At 43.2% G+C, this 27,339-nt stretch overlaps 1 protein-coding gene across 3 annotated transcripts in view; it reads left to right on the top strand.

Annotated features, from left to right (window-relative positions):
• TULP3 (TUB like protein 3) overlaps positions 1-26,206 on the top strand; it is a 38,088-nt gene extending 11,882 nt beyond the window's left edge. The window contains exons 2-11 of one of the 3 annotated variants that reach the window (XM_079775934.1): positions 5,175-5,334; positions 7,167-7,343; positions 17,000-17,127; positions 17,501-17,698; positions 19,957-20,069; positions 20,958-21,063; positions 22,297-22,395; positions 23,027-23,198; positions 23,770-23,883; positions 25,792-26,174. In XM_079775934.1, the coding sequence (XP_079632060.1) occupies positions 5,175-5,334; positions 7,167-7,343; positions 17,000-17,127; positions 17,501-17,698; positions 19,957-20,069; positions 20,958-21,063; positions 22,297-22,395; positions 23,027-23,198; positions 23,770-23,883; positions 25,792-25,826 (1,302 nt within the window). In that variant the 3' untranslated portion in view covers positions 25,827-26,174. Of the gene's footprint in view, positions 1-5,174; positions 5,335-7,166; positions 7,344-16,999; positions 17,128-17,500; positions 17,699-19,956; positions 20,070-20,957; positions 21,064-22,296; positions 22,396-23,026; positions 23,199-23,769; positions 24,390-25,791 lie in introns of those variants that run through there. The other 2 variants (XM_079775936.1, XM_079775935.1) reach the window with 2 other exon arrangements.
• Positions 26,207-27,339: the final 1,133 nt, after the last annotated feature.

Genomic DNA, 27,339 nt, shown 5'->3' with positions numbered 1-27,339 from the left:
ACATTAGCTCCACCTTAAGGACTGGGGATCAGGCCCACAACCTAACCATGTTCCCTGACCGGGAATGAAACCAGTGGCCTTTCAGTGCCTGGGACAACAGTCAAGCAACTGAGTCACATCAGCCAGGGCATGAAACCTCTTTTTTAAAACTTAATGTAGTATGAACATTTCCTTATGTCATTAAAAAATATCTAAAAATTATTTTAATGAATTGCATCATGTATTTGAACTATAATGTATCTATATACTGTGAAATGTCAAGAGTATTTTGAAGTTTACTTATTGATAAGTAAATAAACATATATTTGTATATATCCTTGTACATAATTTTGAACATATATTTGTATATATCCTTGTGCATAATTTTGATTCAACGTAAGATAAAAATAGTTCATTTACTCATTTTTTCTCTCAAAAGATAATTATTGAGTAACTGCTTTGTGGCAGGTATTTTAAAGAAGTTATAATAAAGCCATTTCTCTCAGGAGTCAAAATTGGGGGGCAGGGCTTTCTATTCCATCTTAGGTTCTTTAGATCTGAGCTGATTGGTCAGTTACATGTTGGGTATTCTAGGCTTGGTTGCTAAGATATGAATATTTTTCAACAGTTGAGCAGTAGTCTCAGGAGACATTTCTGTGTCGTCTGCCTGCTTTCTCATAGTACTACTTGTGAATTTGGTGTTGGTTAGAGTATAGAAATAGGCTCAGGCCTAGAGTGGAGGTAAGTTCGAACATGAGAAATAAAGTTGGACAGTTGGCTGTCTGTATGGGTTTGTGACTATGTATTAGGTAGATCCTCTACACCTCTCAATCTCTAGTGCAGGACAGTGTTAAAGGCTGTTTCTAATTGGATCAGGCAAAGACTCAAAGCCTCCAGAGACCGCCTCTGTCCACAGACTAATAGGATTCTGACTTGAATTGCCCTCAGGTGTGGGGAGAGTTTTTTCAACAGGGTGAGCAGTTGCTTCTGCCTGGAGGCTAATTGTTACTTTTAATCTCTCAACTGGCTTCAGGGCAAGGTGTTTTCCAATAATGTGTGTTGACTGTCTTCCCCCAGGCAAGGCAGATGTCTGTGTGGGAAAGATGTCTGCTGCATGAGGGAATGGCTCAGCCCAGGAAACTTGGGTGTCTAACTTTTGAGCTCTATCTCCCAAGTCCCCAGTCCTGGGTTCTGCTCTCACAGCTCCAGTCCACTTCACCCTCCCTGTGCCAGAGCACAAGGTGGGTGGCTCCACAGGGAATTTTTGTGTGTTGGCCCTTTAAGAGGGTGCCTGAACTTTCAGCTGGCACTCCCTGGCAGACCGCGCCTCACTGCTTTTCACAGCTAGATGTTATGTGGGTACCCTCCTCAGTTTTGTTGCTCTCTGCTTGGGAGCCCAGCTTCGGGATTAGATCCCAGAGTTCTCAGTGGCACCTCCTCACAGCTGAGATATCTCTCTGGGACTTCAGTTGCTGTCTGTGGGTGCCCAGCCAGCCCTTTGATGCCTCTACCCCTCCTACCAGTCTCTATGCAGTCTCCACCTTCAGTCCTTGGGTATCAGGGTTATCTCCTGTGAGTTTTCCGTTGATTATTCAGGAAGCCTTTCCATATTTCAGTTGTAATTCCAGCTTGTTCCTGGGAGCATGTTCGTGCAGCATCCTCCTACTCTGCTGCTATTTTTAATCCTAAAAATATTTTTTTATTGATTTCAGAGAAAAAGGGAAAGGGAGAGAAAGATAGAAACATCAATGATGAGAGAGAATCATTGATCGGCTTCCTCCTTCATGCCCCACACTGGGGATCCAGTCTGCAACCTAGGCATATGCCCTGACCAGGAATTGAACTGTGACCTCCTGGTTTGTAGGTTAACGCTCAACCACTGAGCTACACAGGCTGGGCTGGGCTGTTTTTTATTTTATTTTTAAGTTGTTGATATAAGTAAGTGTAAATTTGGTAGAGGAAGGCTTCACCAGATACCTCGATAGGATCACTGTGACCAGGAATTTAGTTGTCCATGTGCAGGTCTAAGAATGTGGTTTTGTTAGTGAACCGAGATGTACCATGTGACACCTAGCTCTTTGGCTCCCCTTTTCTAGACCACAAACATACCTGTCAAACTCACAACAGTCAGTTTTGAAACCAGATATCAATTCATTAATTTATAATGAGAACTCTAACTCTTCCAGTGTACATTCAGTTCTACTGCACATGATTCTTTATTCTTGGGAATATGATGCCTAAGAAGTTAAATTGAAAATTAGCAGGCTGGTTGGGAGGCACTCATGGTGCAGCCAAACCCAGAAGCCAGAAGAAATGAAATGAGATTGTGCTGAGGGATAGTTAATTAAGCCGAGAAGAAGTCTTTTATAATTTCTTGTGCTTAAAATGAGTAAGCTCTTCCATAAAGAGAATACTCTTGCCTACCAGATTTAGTATTTCTCTTTCTTGAACAGGCTGGCTGTACTCTGAGAAATTCTAGTTCCTTGGTTCCCCTTTTCTAGAACACAAACAGGATACTCTTTTTCTATAGAAAATAGAAAAATAGATGTCTATACTAATTTTTTTCTTTACATATATTAATAAAATGTACTAGCTATAGCTTGTGTTTTTGTTTCATCAACTGTTGTACAGTTAGGAGACTGTAAGACACTAAATAGCTGTGGCCACATATATGTGGTAGTTTCTCATGTCTTTTTTATTATTATTTTATTTATTTTTTATTGATTTCAGAAAGGAAGGGAGAGGGAAGAGAGAGAGAAACATCAATGATGAGAGAGGATTATTGATTGGCTGCTTCCTGCACGCCCCCTCCTGGAGATCGAGCCCGCAACCAGGACATGTGCCCTTGACCAGAATTGAACCTGGGACCCTTCAGTTCGCAGGCTGATGTTCTATCCACTGAGCCAAACCAGCTAGGGCAGTTTCTCATGTCTTTATACTTCATATTTACCATATTTGCAGACAGGTTACTTCTTATCCATTATGCAAGACTTATTTGCTAGAAGAACCTTATCAGCCAGTTCTATGAGGAGGACCTCATTATAGTATCATGTGTATTTAGTGTTCCTGGTACATTAAAGTCCATCTATTCACATGAATTCATGAGTCTCAAAACATATTCTTTCCCAAGTTTGCTCTATTCTTCATGGATTGTCCATTTTTTTGGCACATTATCTTAGGTCTCCAGTCTTTTCCTTATACAGTAAGTCCTCACTTAATGTCCTGATAGGTTCTGCAACTTTAAGGGAAATGATGTATAATGAAACCAGTTTTACCATAGGCTAATTGATATAAACGAGTTAAGTTCCTAGGCATCCCTTCCACATTATCACGAAACAATGTTATTCGAGGACCTACTGTAAACAAGGTTGGGTAAAAAAGAGTAGTCATTTTTTCTGTATCTTCTGGTTCCCCCCAACTGCCCTTTCCTTAGGCCAGTTCAGGAAAAGCACATTTCCTTTCCTGCCCATAGTCTCACCCCTTAGAATAACTCTTCTTGTTAGTGACACTTTTTAAAGGCAATGTTAATGAAAAAAATGTAAATAGATGGCTTTTTGCCTAAGAAACAATAAAGTAGGTTATAATATATATTTTTTAAAATAATGGCTTAATTTTTTAGCTTGGGACTTGGTACTTTTCTATTCTGAGATATCCCAGATTCATAATAATTTATATATATATATATATATATATATATATATATATATCCTCTTTTTTTTATAAAATATATTTTATTGATTTTTTACAGAGAGGAAGGGAGAGGGAGAGAGAGTTAGAAACATTGATTAGAGAGAAACATCAATCAGCTGTCTTCTGCACACCCCTACCAGGGATGTACCCGCAACCAAGGTACATGCCCTTGACCGGAATCGAACCTGGGACCCTTGAGTCCGCAGGCCGACGCTCTATCCACTGAGCCAAACCGGTTAGGGCATATTATATTCTCTTATTTGCCAAAGCTTAAAAATAGTGTGGGTCTAGTACCTCCAATTCCATCTTGTTGGATTTTTTCTCATGGTCTTGCATGCTTTTTTTTTGACTTCTTGCTACCATGTTCCATATTTTGCTTTTGTTCATAGAGTTGATTGCTTTCTATTTGGAATGTTCCAACTGTTATCCCTTGGCCCTAATTTGTTTGATTAATATGTAAAAACTAGAGGCCTGGTGCACAAAATTTGTGCACAGTAGGGTCCCTAGGCCTGGCCAGTGATTAGGGCTGATCTGCAGGAGACCAGCGGGGTGATCGGGGCCCCTGCTTGCACCTGCCTTGGCCTGGAATCACCCGTTCGCTGTTCCCACCCCCTGCCGCCGCCTCCGGTTGGGGCCTGCGGGCTGGGGGCAGCTCCTGCGTTGAGCATCTGCCCCCTAGTGGTCAGTGTGCATCATAGCGACCGGTTGTTACTCCAGTCATTCTGCCATTCAGTTAATTTGCATATTAGGGTTTTATATAGATAGATGAGCAAGAAAGCAAACTTACTATTTTTTTGCTAATTAAAACATGAAAATAATTTGGGGTTTAAACAATAATAAAATTTTTCTTTTGATCACAAAAGTAAGAAAAATTAAAAATATAGAAAAAGGAAAATAATTATTTATAGTCTACTACGCAAAGACTATGTTTCTTTGTATTCCTTTATCTTTTATTTCTGCATATGTGTTTATAGAGTTTAAACTTGTGACCATGTGTTGATAATAATATGATAATTACTACATATTTTAAAATATATTTTATTGATTTTTTTTTACAGAGAGGAAGGGAGAGGGATAGAGAGTTAGAAACATCGATGAGAGAGAAACATCGATCAGCTGCCTCCTGTACACCTCCCACTTGGGGATGTGCCCGCAACCAAGGCACATGCCCTCGACAGGAATCGAACCCGGGACCCTTCAGTCCGCAGGCCGACGCTCTATCCACTGAGCCAAACTGGTCAGGGCTACTACATATTTTTAAATAGACTTGTATCATGATCTTCAGCTTGGCTAGGAATACATTTGTATCATTTAAATATATATTTATAGGTGTTCAATAAATAGTTACTAAATGAATGAGCCGTTGCCCCTCAATTTTCTCATTTCTTAAGTGGGAAAATTAATTCACAAGGATTTTGTATGAGGGTCAGTGAAACACTGTAAATGTACAAAGTGAGTGGGTCTTGTCATAACTCTCCTGGGTATAATATCAAATTTTTTCCTAGAGAGCACTGCTGGAGAAGAAGCAGAGGAAAAAGCGCCTGGAACCACTCATGGTGCAGCCAAACCCAGAAGCCAGGCTACGTCGGTCAAAGCCAAGAGGTAGTGAGGAGCATACTCCCTTGGTGGAACCTCATACGCCTCACAACAATGTCATCCTACATGGTGTGTATTTAGGCAGCATCTCTTACCTCTGGGGTACAGTTTTTTCAAACCCAGAAGAAGGCAGGAAGATTCTTAGATGGATCAAAGAAACAACATTAGTATTAACACTAGGGTACCTTCATAAATTTTTTAAAAATATGTTTTTATTGATTTTAGAGAGAGAGGAGGGAAAGGGATAGAAAGATACAAAGATCGATGAGATAAGAGAGAAACATTGGTTGGTTGCTTCCTACTGGAGTTCAAGCCCACAACCCTGGCATGTTTCCTGACTGAGAATTGAACCAGTGATCTCTTGGTTCATGGGTCGACGCTCAATCACTGTGCCACACCGGCCAGGCCTTCATAAATTTTTATAATTAAATTCTGGGTCTCTGAGGCAGAATAAAAGCAATGGTCTAATCAGTAGGAGATACCATAAAGTATATATCCACCCTAGAAATGTTATTTTTAGATGTCAAATGAATTAGTCCAGAATAGCCTATTTTAGGAGCTTATAGTCTTTATTTACACACTAGAGGCCCGGTGCACGAAATTCGTGCATGGGGGGGTGTGTGTCCCTCAGCCCAGCCTGCATACTCTCCAATCTGGGATCCCTCTCACAATCCAGGACTGCTGGCTCCCAACCACTCACCTGCCTGCCAGCCTGATTGCCCCTAACTGCTTCTGCCTGCCAGGCTGATCACTCCCTAACCACTCCCCTGCCAGCCTGATCGACACCTAACTGCTCCCTTGCTGGCCTGATTGCCCCTAACTGCCCTCCCCTGCCGGCCTGGTCATCCCTAACTGCCCTCCCCTGCCAGCCTGGTCACCCCCAACTGCCCTCTCCTGTCAGCCTGGTCACCCCTAACTGCCCTCCCTGGCCAGCCTGGTTGTCCCTAACTGCCCTCCCCTGCAGGCCTGGTTCCCCCCAACTGCCCTCCCCTGCAGGCCTGGTCCCCCCCTAAGTGCCCTCTCCTGCCAGCCTGGTCACCCCCAACTGCCCTCTCCTGCCAGCCTGGTAACCCCTAACTGCCCTCCCTTGCCAGCCTGGTCCCCCCCCCAGCTGCCCTCCCCTGCAGGCCTGGTCCCCCCCAACTGCCCTCCCCTGCAGGCCTGGCCCCCCCCAACTGCCCTCCGCTGCAGGCCTGGTCCCCCCCAAATGCCCTCCCCTGCAGGCCTGATTGCCCCCAGCTGCCCTCTTCTGCCAGCCCGGTCACCCCTAACTGCCCTCCCCTGCAGGCCTGTTTGCCCCCAACTGCCCTCTCTTGCAGGCCTGGTCCCTCCCAACTGCCCTCCCCTGCTGGCCTGATCGCCCACAACTGCCCTCCCCTACTGGCCATCTTGTGGCAGCCATTTTGTGTCCACATGGGGATGGGCATCTTGTGTGTTGGAGTGACAGTCAATTTGCACATCACCCTTTTATTAGATAGGATTTTGGCACAGTTAACTTTGAAGCCAGGAGTTGGTAGAAAGCATCCATTCTTCCATTAGGTAGGACTCCAAGGATCTTCTAAGATGATGAGAGGACAAGGGACGAATGGGGTTAAGAGCCTCTAAGTCAAGCCCCTTAAGCTATTGATTTGTATGGGATTTGAACCTTGGAGGACCTACTTTGTTTTCATAGTCTCATTCTTAAGTTTCTCAAGGCAACATCAGGCACATTTTACTTTAGTAAGAGTCAGAGCATGTTACTAAAATGAACACCAGTCCTGGATTACTCTGTTAACAATATCTTCATGGATATTAAGGAAAGGGGAGAATAAAGTGTTTTGGTGGTTCTTAATTCTGATCACATACTCCAAACCCACACAGCTAAATAGTCGGTTATGCTTTCTCTTTTCTTTTGGTCCCAGGCATTGATGGTCCAGCTGCTTTCCTGAAGCCAGATGCTCAAGATTCAGAAACCACACTTCATGTTCTCTCAGTTGGCTCTTCTGCTACAGAAGAGGATACTGAAGGAAGTGTTGATGGGGAAAGCACTTTGGATAATGCTTCTAAGCCAGATCTTCAGGAGATTCTCCAAAAACACGGTGAGGATCAGTCATGATTTTAAGGCAATTAATTGTCTTAGTCATTTATAATCTTTTACTTTACTTTCTTGTTGATTAACAATCTTGATGACTCGAAATTGCTTGTAGTATGGTTCAGGTCTTTACAGAGGTGACAGCATTAGGCATCTTTGAGATCTGAGAATTGGTTATTGTCAACAATAGTAGTATTTATCCTATTACCTAAGGAAAATAAGTTAATTAAATCAAATGTGAAATGTCAGCTACGATATGTGGCTATTTCTTTTTTCTATTTTAGTTTCTGCCCTCTTCCTTTTACACGGATGCCACTCAGCACCCCTATTCTACCTCCATTTCACAGTTTATATTGATCTAGTGATAAGGGGAAAGATAAATAGCCCGCTTAATGGAAACACAAATACATTTTTTCATTAGAGCCTACTTTCTGCCAGTTGAAGTTACTATTTCCATGGATATTCCTGTACATCTTAGACATTCTTTTTAGTCATCTTTCCTTCTTAGAAAAATAATTTTATAGGAGAAGGAATTGTCTCCTTTTTAGATAAAAAGACTGAAGCCCAATAATGAATAAATATTTATTGGGTGCCTACTTTGTAATAGGTAGGTATTGCTAGATCCTGGGATATGTGAATCAGAAGATTGTACCACAGAATGGTAGAATAGATGTACATTCAAACAAATTCATACAATCATTCATTTAGAAACTATGTATTGAGTATATACTATATATCAGGCATTGTTTTTACTACTTAGGATACAGTAGTAAAAAAGGTTCCTGCCCTCATGGAGCATTTATTCTGATTGAGACTTCATGTGCTTAAAAAGCCGAGCGTGCCTGCTGGTGTGGCTCAGTGGTTGAGCACCATGAACCAAGAGGTCACTGGTTCGATTCTAGTCAGGGCGCACATTCCTGGGTTATGGGCTTGATCCCCAGTAGGGAGCATGCGGGAGGCAGCTGATGGATGTTTTTCTCTCATTGATGTTTCTATCTCTCTAACCCTTTCCTTTCCTCTCTCTTTGTAAAAAAAAAAAAAAAAAAAATCAATAAAACCATATTAGCTCTAGCTGGTTTGGCTCAGTGGATAGAACGTTGGCCTGTGGACCAAAGGGTCCTGGGTTCAATTTCCAGGATGCGTCGGTTGCAGGCTGCTCCCTGGCCCAGGCCCTAGTCAAGGCATGTGCAGGAGGCAACCAATCGATGTGTTTCTCTCACATCGATATTTCTCTCTGTCTTTCCCTCTCTTCAACTCTATAGAAATCAATAGAAAAATATCTTCGGATGAGGATTATAAAACACACACAAAAACATATTTAAAAAAAAAAAAAAAAGGCAAGAGGACATGGAGAGTGGTGCCTAACCCAGACTTGAAGGTTTGGAAAGCTATCCAGAGAAAGTGATTCCTATGCTAATTAGAGCCTGATTCAGGAAGAGCTGGCAAGTTCAAACTGGCTGGAGCTGAGAGTATGATATGATGAGGTTTGGAAGGGGATTGTAGAGAGATGAATCTAGAGAAGAAAGTGGGCTCTGATTATATAGGACATAATAGGCCACATTTAGAATTTGGACTTTATCTGAAGAGTAATAGGAGCTGATGAGGAATTTTAAGCTGAGAAATTATATCGACTGATTTGGGTTGTAGGAAAATTACTCAGCACCATAAAGAATGAAGTGGAGGTGGGGCACGTCTGGAAAGCAGGAAAACTACTTAGGAGATGGTTTGGCTGATGGTCTGTCATAGAGTTATAATGTGGCATATGCCAGAGTAAAACTAAGGGAGAGGTAGAATTACACTGCCAGGGCAATTAAAAAGGGACAAGAGAGGCAGCAAAACAAGGTGATGCGTAAGCAGAACTCTGAAGGATGCATGTCCTCCTGTGCGCTAGTGTCACCTGTGCAAGCAGCTAGAAACCGATACTTAGAATGTCTTTGGTATGTCAGGCATTTGACATATATTACCTCAATTAATTTAATATTTGTAACAGTACTTTGAGAGATTATATATATTAGTCTCTCATGTTACATGTAAGAAACTTTTTCTCAGAGAGAGACTAAATAATTTGGCCTAGATCACACTGACAGTTTAGGTGTCAAATTTGGGTAGAAGCAATAACATGTACAAAGGCATCAACTAGAAAAACATGATATATGTTTGTGCAAACTGGGACAGATGACTAGAGTGTGGGGTGTGGCAAAGGCAGTGTAGTGAAATGGATTAGAGCATAGCTCTGCCACATCTGGCTGGAAAAGGAGAAAAACACCTTATCTTTCTCTGCCTCAGTTTCCCTGTCTGTAATATGAATGTGATGCTTACCTATGACTTTACTACCACTATATTTTACAAAAGAAAGAGCAAAGAGAACTTTTCAGTTTAACCAAAAGCTAAATTACTTACCCCAAGTCATCTAGCTGAAGAGTGGTAAACCTAGACTTTCTGATCCTTAATCTAGTTCTTTCTCCCTTACTGTCTCATTCGTTCTCCTTTACTGCCCTAAGTAACTACTACTTTGATCTTTCTCATAATCTGCTTTTCAGTGCCAGTTATATCATTGCCTTTTCACGTCTCAACAGTTTGCATCTTGCCATAAAACCCATTAAGTGCTTTCTTGATTAGGATCTAAGAAGTGTCACTTTGGCAGATTATGTCCCTTAAGTGTATCCAATTTGCTTGGTTTACAAGTTTTGGAAAAATCTTTCGTCTCTATCTTAAGACATATCTACACTAATAAAAGAGAAACATGCAAATTAACCATCACTCTGCTGGGGGTGAGCAGGCCGGCAGGGGAGGCAGTTGGAGGCGAGCACACTGGCACAGGGGCAGTTGGGGGTGATCAGGCTGGCGGGGGGACATTTGGGGGCTAGCAGGCCATCAGGCAGAGTGGTTAGGGGCAATCAGGCAGGCAGGCAGGCAGGTGAGCAGTTAGGAGCCAGCAGTCCCAAATTGCGAGAGGGATGTCTGACTGCCGGTTTAGGCCTGATCCCTGTAAACCAGCAGTAGGACTTCCTTCGAGGGGTCCCAGATTGGAGAGGGTGCAGGCCGGCCTGAGGGACACCCTCCACCCCCCTGTGCACGAATTTCGTGCACCAGTCCTCTAGTCTATATATATAAAAGGCTAATATGCAAAGTGTCCCCTTGGGAGTTTGACTGGGAGAACGGGAGTTTGAGCGCTCGCTATGATGTGCACTGACCACCAGAGGGTGGCGCGGAATATGGTGGGTGAGCAGGGTGCTGAGGGAGTGAGGGAAGGAAGAGGCGGGGAGGTGGGGAACCTGATCAGCTCTGATCGCAGGCCAAGCATAAGGACCCTACCTGTGCATGAATTTCATGCACAGGGCCTCCAGTATTCATATAAACTGAGTTCTTGGTATAAAAATGGCATTTCAAAACATGGTACTAAGTGAAGCTATCCATAGGATAGTGAGATCCCAAGAGTTTTATACCCTTTGCTATGAAAAAAGGTAGAAAACAAAACAAAATTTTAGAAAACAAAAGAAAAAATGTTCTTCACAAACCAAAGAGTCTATATATATAAAAAGCCAGTGTCTGTGATGACTGTAATGACCAAATGACTGGTCACCATGAGGTGCATTGAGCACCTCTCGGTCTCTCCCCCCGGCCTGCGAGCAGTGGTTCGCGGCGGTGGGGTGGAGCGCAGTGGCTCTTGCAGTGCGGTGGAGCCCGTGCCAGGCAGAGGCAGGAGAGGCGTGGCCTGCACCCTGCCAGGTTCTCAGAACCTGTGCGCCAGTGTCGAGGCCACAGATGCCACCGCTTTTTTTATCTGCCACAACTTCGTGGCCCTGGTGCTGCCCGGGCAGAATTTTTGCACGCCTCAGCTATCAGGCCTGGGGCCAGTTTTCGCCACTCACTACCCGCCTGCCACTCAGACACCTGAGCCAGGGACTCGCTGCAGGGCAGGCCCAGATGCTCCTTCCTGCCCCCAAGGGTCCGGTGGCCTCCACAGCACCTGAGCCCACGACCTGCCCCTGGGAGGGTGGGTCTGGGCTAGGGATCCACAGCCCCTCCCCCGCAACATCCCACCCAGCAGTGCGGAAGGGGGCAGCCTCCCTCCTTTCCAGGCCTCATCCCAGCGCAGAGGCTTGGACACGTCCTCGCCCCCAACACCTTCCAAAAGCTGGGGAAAGAAGTTGCCGCCCGCCCGGCCAGGACTGGCACCTCAGGCTCCCTACCCTCGAGATCCTGCACCCGGCCTCACCAGTGGCTCCCGCTCCCCTCAGCCGTCCGGCCACTGGCCCAGGAAGAGAGGAAAGGAGGAGGGAAGCTGCTGGTGCAAGTCCTCCAATTCAGCTGGCCTGCCTGAAAGCTCTCCCTCCCCCTGTGCCTTCCTGCTTGGCCTCTGCCGATGGGACCCCGCCCCTGATGTGCATTTGTCCAGGTTGCCGCCATCTTGGGAAGGTCAATGCCCAGCTGACTGCCAAGGCCTCAGGCAATAGACGCACCGCGGACGCCATGACAAAGAGGTCATGGAGGGTCAGGACACCTCCTCTTGTTGAGGCAGGTGCTGTGGGAGCAAAGGGTCCAAAAGAAATGGTTATGTCCAATAGCCATCTAACTCCACACGTGGTGTGAAAATTAGTCATTGTTAGAGCCGAATTTAGTACTTGTGTGCCCCATTTTAAGCAGATCCCCCAAATAGACGTACCATGTTGATAATTCACTTTACTACAGAAAGAATGCACAAAGATTCTTGAAATAAAATATTTTTGCACCTCATAGTACGAAATGTTTAAACATCATTAAAAATAATCTCTATGAGTAAAGGGAGTTGATATTAGCAAAATCTAATATACCCAATTCAAAATGTCATTCAGAAATGCATCTACTATGTAAAATCAAAGTATGGGATCTAGGGTTTGGATAAAGCAACTTTACTCTGCTCTACCTTCCCATCCCCTCAGCTTTATGCTTTGCACAAAAGTCTCAGTAAAGAGATGGAGTAGAAGGAAAAGTAATGCCTCATGGCACTGAAATTTATCAGTTTCTCCAACAAATATTTATAAAAGTTGTATTAACATTGTGCCTGTATTATAGAAACACAATACAGCTCTATCCCTATCTTCAAAGGGCTTAGTCTCTGAGTTCCCAGTAAGGTAAACCCGTAAACAGCCAAAGAAGGAGTAGGTTCCAATACAATTCTTATTATAAAAATTACTGAGTAAAAAACTGTCCTCACTCTCCCTAGAACAAGAATTAAAAGGAGCAAGTAAATATAATGAATTAATCCGAACTCCTTTGGGGACCCCGACCCTCAGGGACTAACAGGTTTTGTGAGGCCTAATTTTTTTGGGGGGGCAGATTTTTTAAATAAGGTTCAAAAATGACTTTATTTAGAATAAGAAAATAAATTACAAATAACTATAGGCTTGGGGAATCTGTCCCTTTCTATTTTAAATCAATTCAGGCAGGTTATCCAAAATGCTGCTGGTTGCAACTTGCTTGCTCTTTCCCCCAGAACAAATCCAGCCCTCACAGGGACTCTGAAGCTTCCTTAGCATTACCATAAAAAAATAAAATAAAAAAATTTTCAACAACACTCCTTTCTGGACAAAATTCTTTCTTTTTAAATTTTATCAAAGTAGTAAATACATAGTTCATATGTATCTTTTTTTTTCTCCTAATAGGTGTGTAGTGTAGTGGTATATCGTTGTTGTTTTTATTCTATTGTTGACACTATTATAGATGTCTCCCATTTCCCCCTCTTTACCCTCCTCCACCCAGCCCCCCCAACCTCTGTTCATCACCACACCTTTGTCTATGTCCATCACCCTCCCCTCTGACCTCTGTCAGTCCCTCCCTCCTATATAATAAAATGCTAATATGTAAATAGACCAAATGGTGGAACAGCCAGTCGTTATGACACACACTGACCACCAGGGGGCAGATGCTCAATGCAGGAGCTGCTCCCTGGTGGTCAGTGCACTCCCACAGGGGGAGTGCCACTTAGCCAGAAGCCCTGAGTTGGGCTCACGGCTGGCGAGCACAGCAACAGTGGCAGGAGCCGGCTCTCTACCACCTCCGCAGCAGTGCTAAGGATGTCTGTCTGCTGGCTTAGGCCCGCACAGGGAGCGGGCCTAAGCTGGCAGTCAGACATCCCTCAAGGGCTCCCAGACTGCGAGAGGGCACAGACCAGGCTGAGGGACACCTGTGAGTGCATGAATTTTGTGCACTGGGTCTCCAGTTTTTTTTATAATAGCTTTATTGAGATACTAATGGCCTGGTGTACGAAATTCATGCACGGGGTGGGGGGGTCCCTCAGCCCAGCCTGCACCCTCTCCAACTCTCCAATCGGGGACCCCTTGGGGGATGTCCAACTGCCAGTTTAGGCCCGATCCCTGTGGGATCCCTACAGGATCGGGCCTAACCCGACAATTGGACATCCCTCTTGTAATCTGGGACCTCTGTCTCCTAACTGCTCACCTGCCTGCCTGCCTGATTGCCCCTAGTTGCCTCTGCCTGCCTGCCTGATCACCCCTAATTGCCTCTGCCTGCCTGCCTGATCACCCCTAATTGCCTCTGCCTGCCTGCCTGATTGCCCCTAACCCCTCTGCCTGCCTGCCTGATCGCCCCTAACTGCCCTCCCCTGCAGGCCTGATCTCACCCCTAACTGCCCTCCCCTGCAGGCCTGATCTCGCCCCAACTGGCCTCCCCTGCTGGCCTGATTGCCCCTGACCTCTTGCTGGCCTGATCTCGCCCCCACAACTGCCCTCCCCTGCTGGCCTATCACCCCTAACTGCCTCTGCCTCAGCTTCTACCACTATGGCTTTGTCCAGAAGGAAGTCAGACGTCCGGAAGATGGCTGGTCGACCCGGTCTAATTAGCACATTACCCTTTTATTAGTATAGATAGATTATATAGGATAGCATTGCTTAAATGGGGGTGGGGAGGGTGGCCTTTTCAGTAGGAGGAGATGCTCTTGGCAGACAAAAATACATAATCCCTATATCTGGACTGATAGCCAGCCATATGCACTATACTGCCAAACTAGTCATTAAAAATTTGAACCGCTTTCTTACACCTTACACCAAATAGCTGTTGCCCTTAAAACCCCTCCTCAGCCCCCACTTTAGGTTCTGCCTTCATAGTTCACCCAGATTAGGTTCTGATTGGTTGATTTCTATCAACCTCCTAGGCAGCCATTGGCTTCTCGCAGTTCACCCAGATTTGGTTCTGATTGGTTGATTTCTATGCCAGTCAGTGTCAAAAGCTCTGCCTCCTAAGTAGCCATTGGCTCCTCACAGTTCACCCAGATTTGGTTCTGATTGGTCGGTTTCTATGCCAGTCTCCGGGCCTATCTCTGGGCCTAATCAGAGGCGGGGCTGATCAGCAGCCCCCACAGCTGCTGGCAAGGCCCAGAGAGAAAGAGAGGCAAGGGCTGATCAACAACTGCCACAGAGGCTGTGGATCAGACCCTGCTTCTCTCTCCGTGCCTCTCTCCAGGCCTGATCCACAGCCCTTTGGCAGTCAGTGCTGGGTTGCCCTGACTGCAGGACTGACTTCCAGTGTTCGGTCATCTGTTTGGTTGTTTTGGACGTTATAGACCCTGGCTCTTTATATATATGGATAATTCACATACCATACAATTTACTCATTTAAAGTGAACAATTCATTGGTTTTTAGTATATTCCCAGAGGTTTGCAACCGTCATCACAATTTTAGAACATTTTCATGATCCCCAAAACAAACTTCATACCTATTACCAATCACTCCCCATTTCTCTCTAACCCCCTCCACCCCAAGCAACTACCAGTCTACTTTCCTTCTATCTCTGGATTTGCCTATTCCTGGCATTTCATATAAATAGAATCATACACTCTGTGGTCCTTCATGACTGGCTTCTTTCACTTAGTTTTTTCAGTGTTCATTGTGTTGTAGCAGGTATCAGTACTTCATTCCATTTTATTGTTGAATGACATTACATTGTATGGATATGCCATATTTTGTTTATCTCTTCATCAGTTGATGGACAGTTGGGTTGTTTTCCACTTCTGACTATTATGAATAATGTTGCCGTGAACATTCATGTATAAGTATTTGTGTGAAAATATGTTTTCACTTGAGATGACTCTTTTGATTGGCCTTTATCTTTGTGTGTCCTTGAGAAAAGCTAACACCAATTTATTAGTTAACTGTGTAAAAGTAGATCATATTTGTCCCCACTCTGAATGTGGGTAGGAAATGGTTTGGAGAAAAAAAACCACACTGCTTGTTGTTAAATCTACTTATAAATTAATGATTTGGGGGCTATTTTAACTGTTACATGATGGATAACTTCACCCTATAGACTAAGCAAAAAAGGAAATTTAGTTTAGGTCTTAGCTTTGCCTCTTTTTCTCGCCCTGAGCCTCATACTTTTATATGTGAACTAGAGGCCGGATGCATGAAATTCGTGCAAGAGTAGGCTGCCAGCACTGGCTTCCCTCTGGCACCTAGGACCCAGGCTTCCCTTTAGCTGCCGGCAGGTACCCGGGACCCGGGCTTCCCTCGCAGCCCCGGCTTCTCCAGAAGATTTTCCGGAAGGTCATCTGGAAGGACTTCTGGTCTAATTAGCATATTGTGCTTTTATTATTTTAGATGTGAGTACCCTACTTCTTATATAACATACATCACACTTTATGTTTGTGTTCCTTTCCTGGTATGTTCCATAAACAAGTAAAAAACAAAACAAAAAATAAAACTACTAGTATCCCCTCTTCAAACTCTTATAAATATGAGGATAAAATAAAAGCATAGTTTTTTAAAAATTAAATTTGTTGGGGGTGACATTGATTAATAAAACATAGTTTTTAATAAAATAGTTTTAAATTTTCTGTAAGAGGTGCTTCATGAATTCAAAGTAATAGTATTTCAGATATTCTCAACTTGAATTAATTAGACTAGAAATGAACAAAATATAGAGGAGAAAGTGACTGATTTAGATAACAATGGATCATTGAATTTTTTTATTTTGGTAAAATATACATTTTAACCATTTTGTGGTAGTTCTGTGGCATTAAGTACATTCACATTGTTGTGCAATTATCATCACTACCCATCTCCAGAACTTTTTCAATATCCCAAAATAAAAAACTGTATCTATTAAATAATAACTCCCCATTCTCCTCTCTCCTCAGCTCCTGCTAACCACCATTCTACTTTCTGTCTCTATGAATTTGACTATTCTAGGTGCTTCATGTAAGTGCAATCAATGGCAGTATTTGTCCTTTTGTGTCTGGCTTATTTCACTAAGCAGAATGTCTTCATGATTCACTCAGGTTATGGCGTGTATCAGAATTTCATTCCTTTTTATGGCTGACTAATAGCCCGTTGTATGTATGTACCACAATTTGTTTATCTTTCATCAGTTGGTGGGAATTTGGGTTGTTTCCACCTTTTGAATATAGTGAATAATGCTGCTGTGAACATTGGTGCACAAGTATCTGAGTCTCTGCTTTCAGTTCTTTTGTGTATATACTCAGAAGTGGAATTGCTGGGTCATATGGTAACTCTGTATTTAATTTTTTTAGGAACCACCATAATGATTTCCACTCAATTTTACTTGCCACCAGCAATGCACAAGGGTTCCAGAACTTTTTCATCATCCCAAAATAAAACTCTGATTTTTAAAAGGACTTTTGTTGACAGTTCTTCTTTTTCTGCTAGGTATCTCAGGTAGTTTGAACTTTGATGAGGAGACTGATGGGGAGGAAGAAGAAGGAAAAAAATTATCTCATTCACCATGTTCAGAGGCAGAGAGACCCAGTTCTGCATCCAGCCAGAAATCAACCATGGTATGTTGACCTGAAACTTCTTCCTTTGGAGCAAATTTATTTCCCAAATATACATTCAGTATTTAAATACCATTACTGAATGAGGGTTGCTTCAAAAGATTTAAGCTCTAATTTAGACGTAAAGTTCATGACCTCTAATTTCATGTCTCAAGCCAGCTATTGTGACACTATATCCCATTTTCATACTTAGCTCCTTCATCACTCCCAGTATTCATATACTTACCTAACTCCTCAGAGTTTTCTATTATTTTGTCAGAAGACTGAAGACATAGGGGTATAAATCTAAGCTATTTTCTCCATTAAGTACTTCTCAAAGAGAGTATGAGGTTTTTCTGACTCTACCTCCTTTGCTCATGTATGGCTATTCTCTCAGGATACAGGAGCTTCAGGTACTTCAGCCCAACAAACTGATAACCAGCTGGGAGAAGTAAAGAATTTAGAGGATTTTGCTTATAGTTCTGCTCCTCGAGGTGTCACAGTAAAGTGTCGGATAACCAGGGATAAAAAAGGAATGGATCGGGGTCTCTTCCCCACTTACTTTATGCACTTGGAAAAGGATGAAAATCGGAAGGTATGAGAATTGATTCTTTTAAAAATATATATATTGCTATTGATTTCAGAGAGGAAGGGAGAGGGAGAAAGAGCTAGAAACATCAATGATGAGAGAGAATCACGGATCAGCTGCCCCCTCCATGCCCTCTACTGGGAATCAAGCCCGCAACCCAGGCATGTGCGCTGACCAGGAATTAAACCATGATCCCCTGGTTTATAGGTCTACACTCAACTGCTGTGCCACACTGGCTGGGATTGATTCTTTTTTTAAAAATTATTGATTTTAGAGAGAGGAAGAAAGAGAGAGAGAAACATCAATTTGTTGTTCTACTTATGCATTCATTGGTTGATTCTTTTTGGTTTTTATTGATTTCAGAGAGAGTACAGGAGAGGGAGATCTAAACATAAATGATGAGAGAGAATCACTGATCAGCTGCTTGAAACCTGTACCCTGACCAGGAATCAAACCCATGACCCTTTGGTGCACAGGACAACACTCTAACCATAGAGCAACACTGGCCAGGGCAAAAGAGCAAGTTTTAGAGAATAGAAGGAATTAGAAATATAGAAGAATATACAAATGAAAAATATTGTTTCTCACCCTAGAAATTCTAACTTACTTTGTACCTATGTTTGAGACAGTTTATACTTGCTAATGAACAATTTATTTTGTATTAATACCAGGTCTAAGTGGATGATTTTAGGGTCCTATACATTAGATGGTGATAGTAAATATCATGGTTATAATTACCACTATTTATTGAATGTTTATGATGTACCAGGTATGTCCTAAATGCTTTATATAAATTATCACCTACAATTCTTATGACAGCCTGGTAAGATAGGATGTATATCCCTGCTTTATGGACAAAGTAACTGGGGTTTAAGAGCCAGATTCAAATCCATATGTTTGATTCCAAAGTCTCCCGTTAACTACTCCAACTCTTCTGCTTCCCTGTTATTGTCTAAGTCCAATAGGGTTTTAGCAAGGAAGCATAAAGAGAGTATTCATCTGAAAAGTTTTTTAAAATATATTTTTATTTATTTCAGAGAGGAAGGGACGAGAGGGAGATAGAAACATCAATGATGAGAGAGAATCATTGATCAGCTGCCTCCTGCATGCCCCACAGTAGGGATCTAGCCCACAACTCAGGCTATATGCCCCAACTGGCAATCAAACCGTGACCTCCTGGTTCATAGGTTGATGCTCAACCATGGAGCCACACTGGCTGGGCTAAAATCACAAAATTTTAAAAAATACAAAGAAAAACCCCCAATAAAATGCAAAAAGGAATATTAGGACCGCAGTGTCAGTAAAGAATGGGAAGGTTAGGTATTTAGGATCCTGTCTCCCGTAAAGTTGTAAAGACTCTTATTCATGGAATTGGATGAAGCTTTTTAAAAAAGTCACTAGATGTTTTTAGGGATAAAGTTTTACAGAGAACCAAGCTAGTGAATTTAGAAAAGTTACATAGTGGGGAAATACTGATAGTGAATTCTGAGAAGCATTATGAGGGAAAAGGGATCAAGACCCACAGATTGGTCTTCTCTGAGAAAATGCCAAGTGGTGATGACACTGGTGCTGAGGTAGGATGAGACCCTGTGGGTCGTGGTGGGAGGCCCAAGTGACTTCTGTCTATGGTGGGGATTGAGGCCACGGAGTTTGTGAGGCAAGGCCAAGGCCAAGGCCAAGGGGTGATGCCCTTCACTAAGCTCAGTCGCCTGGTCAAAGACACAGTTAAATCCCTGGAGAAGATCTCTCTCTTCTGCCTGCCCATCAAGGAATCTGAGATGGTTGATTTTTTTTCGTAGGGGCATTCTTCAAGGATGAGGTTTTTAAAGATTATGTCCTTGTAAAAGCAGACTCGTGCTGGCCAGCAGACCAGGTTCAAGGCATTTGTCACCATTGGGAATGCAACGGACATGCTGGTCAGGGTGTTACATGCCACAGGGAAGTAGCTACTGCCATCCGTGGGGCCGTCATGCTGACCTACTTCTCCGTAGTCCTTGTGTGGCCAGGCGACTGAGGGAACAAGATCAGCAAGCCCCACACTGTCACTGTAGAGTGGCTGGCCGATGTTGCTCTGTGCCGGTGGCCTTGTCCCCACCGCCGGGGGCATTGGCATTGTCTCAGGCCTGGGCCAAAGAAGCTGCTGCTGATGGACGGCATCGAGGACGGCTGCACCTTGGGCAGGGGCTGCAAAGTGAGAAGGTAGAACAAACCATAGCAATTCTCTTGACTTCATTTTTAACTGACCTTTTTTTCTCTTTTTCCAGATATTTCTTCTTGCTGGTAGAAAACGGAAAAAGAGCAAAACATCCAACTACCTTATCTCCACTGATCCAACAGATTTATCTCGTGAAGGGGAAAGTTATGTTGGCAAACTCAGGTGAAAGCATCCTTGTATCACTATCCTATTCTTTCTGGTACTTTTATTCTTATTGTAAAAAATAATATAAATGGAGCCACTTGAAAATGGACTCAGACAATGGACACAGACACTGGGGTGGTGGGGGCTTGCCTGGGGTGGGAATGACTGGGTGGGGGGGGGGGGAGGTGTTGTCAATTGGGGGAAAAGGAGACATATGTAAAACTGTAGACAATAAAAAAAAAAGAGAGAGAGAGAGAGAGAGCTGCCACCCCAGAGGAATTGACTTGCATGTCTTATGCCTCAAACCTTTGAAATGTTAAAACAGGGCAAAATAACCTTTGGACTGGGCCTAAAACGGTATTGTGCCAAGATAACAAGAAAGCAGATAGTATGACTACCAGACTGATGGCTGTTTGACTAAGAATTAAAAACACTGTTGTGAATTAGTGTCACTATGCTAGCTTATCTGCACTAATAGCAGTGCCTCCCCCATAGTGATGTAATTGTTCCCCTTCCCTTTCTCATATATAGCTCTTGCCTTTATCTCCTAATGGCAGCACCAACAGTGCTTCCCAAATAGCTATTCTTTTTTTTTTTTTTTAATCTCAAATAAATACTTGTTGCCTCTCGCTCAGCCTTTTATTTTTGGGTTAACACTGTAGTTTCAGAAAAATCTATATCTTTTTTACAATGAGCATATATTAATGTTGTATAATATAAAGAATAATAAGTTAAAAGAAAATCTAAGTCCTTTCATTGTTTTAATGAGAGATCTTTGAAAAGTGATGAGGAACATTTAGATATTTGGAGAACAGGCAGTTACTCTGTTACACACCTCTCCTAGATTGTGTTTGTGGAAGAAAAAAATATATAGATCATTATGATGATTATTTCTTTTGATTCTAGATCCAACCTCATGGGGACCAAGTTTACAGTTTATGACCATGGTGTCAGCCCAGCCAAGGCCCGAGAAAAGGCCCACAGCCGGCAGGAGCTGGCAGCCATCTGTTATGTAAGTGCTGTCCTCGGAATGTACTCTTTTCCTTAACTTCCTGATGTCCTGCTGGACCCACACTGAACTTAACCTACACTGAACTCATAATCCTCCCTCCCAAGCTTGTTTCTATTTCTGTGATCCCCTTTTCTGTTACTGGAATCATTTTCTCTATTCAAGTTTTATTTATGAATTGCCAAGTTCATTTATTCTTTTACTGTGTAATATGTTTTGCCTTCTCTTTTCCTAATGCCATTGGATTACCACAGACCTTCATGACCTCTTAATCCATTGGCCAGAGGCTACAATAAATTACAAATTGATCTCTTTGCTTTTAGTCTTTTCTATCTAGTTTATTCTATACTGCTGCCAGATAAATCTTCCTAAAACAGAACTCCAGTTGAACCTGCTGTTCTCCTGTTTCAAATCTTGTATGACTTCCCATTGTGTACAGAATAAAGCCCTAACACTTTAGCCTTTCCTTTCAGACTGTCCTAGTGGAACTCTCCCTCCTGTTGCCATCATTCTGTCCACACAACTCTCCTGTTTTATCCACCGTATGATCTTCCCTCTCCTGAGAGCCTTCCCTTTTCCCTTCCTTGCCTTTACCATATCAGCTGATGTCACCAGAGCAGTCTTTCCTGACCACTGGATGTGGTTGACATTCCTTTGTGTACGTCTGCATGGCACCCGGTGCTTCCTTTCAGTTGTTGCTTGATCCCAAAGTCTCAACGTGCATGACTATGCATGACTTTCATGTGTGTACATGTGCATATGTATATGAATATACACACAAACATATATCCACCTATTTGATGTGCTTATTTTATACATATAATCTGCCTGGCTTGACAGGCATTTGAGATTTTACCTCCTGATACAGACTCCATTTAATTTACACGTAATTCTCACTGTAGATCAGAAAGTGCTATACCCTCATTGGGACAAAAATATTTATCGATGACAAAATTGGACAGTTTGCTCGCAGTTATCTCAAAGTTTATTTAAGATTAAAGAATAAGAGTAAATTTTCAAGCCAGTATATCTATTTTAAATTCAAATGTTCAAATTAGGTTTAAAAAAGAGAAAAATAATTATGATCCTGGTTTTGATTATCTGTCTCTTTGTTTAAACTACAGTAATAAGCAGCTTTAGTACTCTTGACATTGTCAGCATTTTACATGCCCAAGTGAGTCTTGCATGAAGAATGTGGTCTTGTTTTCATTTCTGTCTTATTTACCTATCTTTCAGGAGACAAATGTGTTTGGATTTAAAGGTCCTAGGAAGATGTCTGTGATCATTCCAGGGATGAATATGAATCATGAACGGATCCCATTTCGGCCACAAAATGTAAGAATATATTTAATCAGCAAAGGATTCTAAAAGACAAGAATACAATATAGAAGAGTCAATCCAAAAATTATTGATTCTTCCAGAACTGGAGTATTGCTCATACTCTTATTTATGTAATTATTTAATTTATTTGTACATTTTAATTGATTTTTTTTTTTTAGAGAGAGATGAAGGGAGAGGGAGATAAACATTGATGTCAGAGAGAAATATCGATTGGTTCTCCCGTAGGCACCCCAGCTGGGGTCTGAACCCACAACCTGAGCATGTACCCTGACCAGGAATCGAACCGGTGACCTTTTGGTGCCAGGGATAATGCTCCAACTAACTGAGCCACAAAGGCCAGGGCCCTCATACTCTTCTTTAGGAGAGCCATCATTCCAGAACCTCAGGAGAAGTACATTGCAGAGCAATTGCTAGAGTGCTTGATTTGCAACCTCTTAATCTGCAAAGACAGATGCTAATCTTCAAGAATAAAAAACCCCAGCTTAATTTTTTGCTTTCTTTGTTTCTGCTTTACTTTGTTCCTGAAATGGAGGAAATAGTCCCCTGTCCACCTTCTCCGTCAGGGTTGCAAGCAAATTGTTTCTTATGGTTCTCAGTACAGAGTAATGATTTTCCTTTCAAACAGGACCATGAGAGCTTGCTTTCAAAATGGCAAAACAAAACCATGGAAAACTTGATTGAGCTGCACAACAAGGCCCCAGTGTGGAATGATGACACTCAGTCCTATGTCCTGAACTTCCATGGCCGGGTCACTCAGGCATCTGTGAAGAACTTCCAGATAGTCCACGAAAATGACCGTAAGCCACAGGAAGGGCTGGTTGGGAATGGGAGGGAGGCTATTCTTACATGGTGGGGAAATGAACACTTCCTGTCACTGATAGGAACCTACATTCAGGAGAGAATTATCTGAGAAAGAAATGATTTACAACAGTGTTACAATAAAACTTTTGAACTATTGTCTTGAGGAGGGCTGAAGAGAGTGAGAGATTTCTCCCTGTGGCCAACCAGAGAAGTCGTAGAGGAGGCTGTTTGGGAAGCAAATGCAAATGACCCTCACTCACCCAGTAAAGGATCCTGGCAGCTCTAGCTCACGGAGCTTGTACTGTCCCCAGCCAGCTGCTCTCGACTTTTCTCTCCTCTTTCCCTTTCATCTGGTCAGGAGGAGCCTCCCGTCCCCTGTAGTTGAGAGGAATCATAATAGAAACTTTGCTCATGGTTAGCAGATATTCTTTTTAATAAATCTTTCCATTCTTCTAAAAGTTGCCCATTTTAAAGAGACCCGCTGATTAACTGTAACTGACCTATTCGGAGGCTTTCCCCAGTACAACCACATTATCTTCTAACGTCATATTTTCCCTCTGCTTCTAGCTGACTATATTGTCATGCAGTTTGGACGTGTGGCAGACGATGTGTTCACTCTGGACTACAACTACCCGCTGTGTGCACTCCAGGCCTTCGCCATTGGGCTTTCTAGCTTTGACAGTAAGCTGGCGTGTGAATGAGACAGAAGCACGTACACAGCTGGACTTCCTCACTATAGAGCTTTCGGGAGCAGATATTGCCTCCCTGGCTCTTGGCCCAGGGCATAAAAAGAGACAGTCTGTCCCTCTTGGAATAATCCCCGAATGTATGTACGTATATGTAGCTATACGTATATGTATGTACATATATACATATGTACACACACACACCTCTCTGCCTTTCACAGATCTGGTCAAGGGGTGCAGTTTAACATAGGTGAGACATTATTCAAAGTACAGGAAGGTTCTTGTCCAGAACACATTCTGAATCCTGAGGTTATTGTCCCTAACAGATTCTGTGCCTCAAAAGTTGGATTTCCTGTGCTTGGAAACTTGCAGCTAGAATCAGGTTCTAATAATTAGATGCTTGGGTCTCTCTTTTGAAGACCTTTTCAGAGAAGGGACAGTTCCCTAAATTCACTTTAGTCTCTAGGTCTGCAATTGTTTTCAATAAACGGCCAGATCGTCTCTCTTGCAATTACCCAGTTCTGTCATTGCAAAAGCAGCCCTAGTCTGTTCATACAGGAGCGAGTGTGACCGTGTTCCAGTGAAACAGGCAGCAGCCAGATTTGGCCTGTGGGCTGTAGTTTCCCAACCTCTGCTTCCGGTGTATCTCTATACTCGCTGGACTTGGGCATTTCCAAAATGGGCTTGTCATCATGAGATTATCTGAGTGGGAAATGGGTATCTCTAGGAAGCAATAGCAGATTGGATCCAAAGAGTCACTCGGCTGCATTCACTGTTACAAAGCATTACCTTGTTTTGGTGACGATGGTTCCTAGGATATCATTTACCATCAGAACTGGGAAACCCCAAGTCCGTGATAATTTTGTCCACACAGGTGGCTTAATTCTGCTATCCTACCCGACACACCCATGGGACAAGGCACTGCCAGCCACTTTACCTACCCTGAGAGAAGAGCTAATGCACAGTAGGAAATTAGCCTAGAATTGCATTGTCTTCATCACAGGGAGTGTGGTACTTGTTGCTTAAGAGTTACCTCACAGTCCCCACGATGCTTGGAGGTCCTGATGCTGCAGTCCCCCTCTTCCCTTTCTTCCCTCGGAGCAGACTGGCTGGCACCAATCTCAGTCAGAGTGGCTATGGCCAAATTTGTGATCAGTGATGTGAGAATTTTATATAGTTGTCTTAATTTCAGTTTAGACTGAAAACAAAAACCTAAGAGGTGATTTCGTCTAATTAAGACTGAGAGTAGTTTGACAGTTGCCTTCACTTTTCATCCAGGAGTGCCTCCCACAGCTGTGTAACTAGGAGACGTTAGTAGAGAAGGACACACATGCCTTTAGACCATGTAAGAAGTAAGAGATCATTATGTACCAAAACTTCCATTGTCGTCATCACGGGAGGTGGCAGGCGCGGCTTGGTGAGGACCAGCCAGCTGACTGAGCTCTGTGGACCTTGTTGGGCAGCACTTCGGGCCTTTCTTCTTGACATAAATATTAGCCACTAAAGCCTAGTTCACTGGTACAGATCAAGCTCTTGTCACTCTTCCTCACAGATCAGGAGTTTTGCTAAGTTGTTCAGGTTATTAGCACCTCCCAACGACTCTGCTACCAGCTCACCGGTCTCAGAGTGTATCTGAATCCAGTACCTGTGTGAGTTCTGCATTCAGTATTGCTCAGCTCCCAAGACTTTGTGCATTTAGCTGTTTGCCGGCATGGGCCAAGGACTCAGTGGCTGTTGTGCCATTCTGGTTCCCTTCTGTGGACTTCCTTCTTGCCTTCGCTTCCTGTTGCCCTGTGCTCCACATCAAATAGCAGTGTGAAAGCAGAGTCTGGGAGATGAAAAGGCCCTTGTCCCCCGCTGGAAAGTCCTTGCTGTGTTTTGACAAGATTGGTTTCTATCTCAGGCATGCCTGCTTCCCATCAAGTGCCTCCTTCATAGAAGTGCCCAAAGCCCTTCAGACCTCTGGCACCACCTTCCTCGTGTACTGTCAAACGAGCTGCCCTCCTTGAAAACAAAGCCGTTCAGTTATCTCTGGATGCAGTAATTGACAACATCTGGAGAAGGAAGTCTCATGGCCTGACCAGATCTAACCCTGCTTCTTCCTGCTCACTCTGGCTAAGAGATTTATACCCCAGCTTCATGTACTTGCTGCTTGAATGTGTAGGTGATTGGTTTTACATAAGTCATATTTATACCTTTTGTATGCTATAGAAATAAAAAATAATTTATATAAAAACGAGGTGTCGCCAGTCTTCTTTTCAAAGTCCCATCCATTACATAGTTCCTTCTGTCATGTTCTGTAATAATACATTTCATCACTTGGCAATAGTGGACTAATCTTTAAGGAAGCATCACTATAAACTCTCATAGAGTCGGGCCAGTTTTATATACTTTAAAAAATATGTATGTTTTTAGAAACTTTAAAGAGAGAGGAAGAGCCTAACCGGTTTGGCTCAGTGGATAGAGCATCGGCCTGCGGACTGAAAGGTCCCAGGTTCGATTCCGGTCAAGGGCATGTACCTTGGTTGCAGGCACATCCCCAGTAGGGGGTGTGCAGGAGGCAGCTGGTCGATGTTTCTCTCTCATCCATGTTTCTAATTCTCTATCCCTCTCCCTTCTTCTCTGTAAAAAAAAATCAATAAAATATATTTTTTTTTAAAAAGAGAGAGAGAGAGGAAGGGCCCAGCCATCATGGCTCAGTGGATGAGCATCAACCCATGAAGCAGGAGGTCATGGTTCGAGTCCCAGTGAGGGCACATGCCTGGGTTGTGGGCTCGATCCCCAGTGTGGGGCATGGAGGAGGCAGCTGATCAATAACTCTCTCATCATTGATGTTTCTATCTCTCCCTTCCTCTCTGAAATCAATAAAAATATATTTTTTAAAAGGGGCGGGGGAGTGAGAGGGAGAGATAGAAACATCGATGAGAGAGAAACATCCTCTGGCTGCCTCCTACATGCTCCCCACTGAGGACTGAGCCTGCAGCTCGGGCATGTGTTCTGACTGGTAATTGAACTGAGGACCTTTTGGTTCATGGATCGATGCTCAACCACTGAGCCACACCAGCTGGGCCAGTTTTATATATTTTCAATGACCAGGAATAATATCAGTGATTATTGACATGAAAGCTATCAGCAAATGTTATTTAAAAATCTAAAACAGGCCTGCAAAAGGTTCTTTTTGATCAGAAGTTTAGTGAATCATAAAAGAAGCTAGTATTGCCCGGCTGGTGTGGATCAGAGGTTGAGCACTGACTTAGAACAGGAGGTCATGGTTCGATTCCTGGTCAGGGCACATGCCTGGATTGCGGTCTTGACCCCCAGTGTGGAGCATGCAGGAGGCATCCAATCAATGATTCTCTCATCACTGATGTTTCTATCTCTTCCTCTCTGAAATCAATAAAAAAAAAAAAAGAAACTAGCATCAATTTGCTTCCTTTACATCAGCGGTTGC

The sequence above is a fragment of the Cnephaeus nilssonii genome (genome assembly GCF_951640355.1).
Source record: "Cnephaeus nilssonii genome assembly, chromosome: 6".
NCBI lineage: Eukaryota > Metazoa > Chordata > Mammalia > Chiroptera > Vespertilionidae > Cnephaeus > Cnephaeus nilssonii.
The sequence above is the reverse complement of the archived record's forward strand: the minus strand, read 5'-3'. Positions and strand labels throughout refer to the sequence as shown.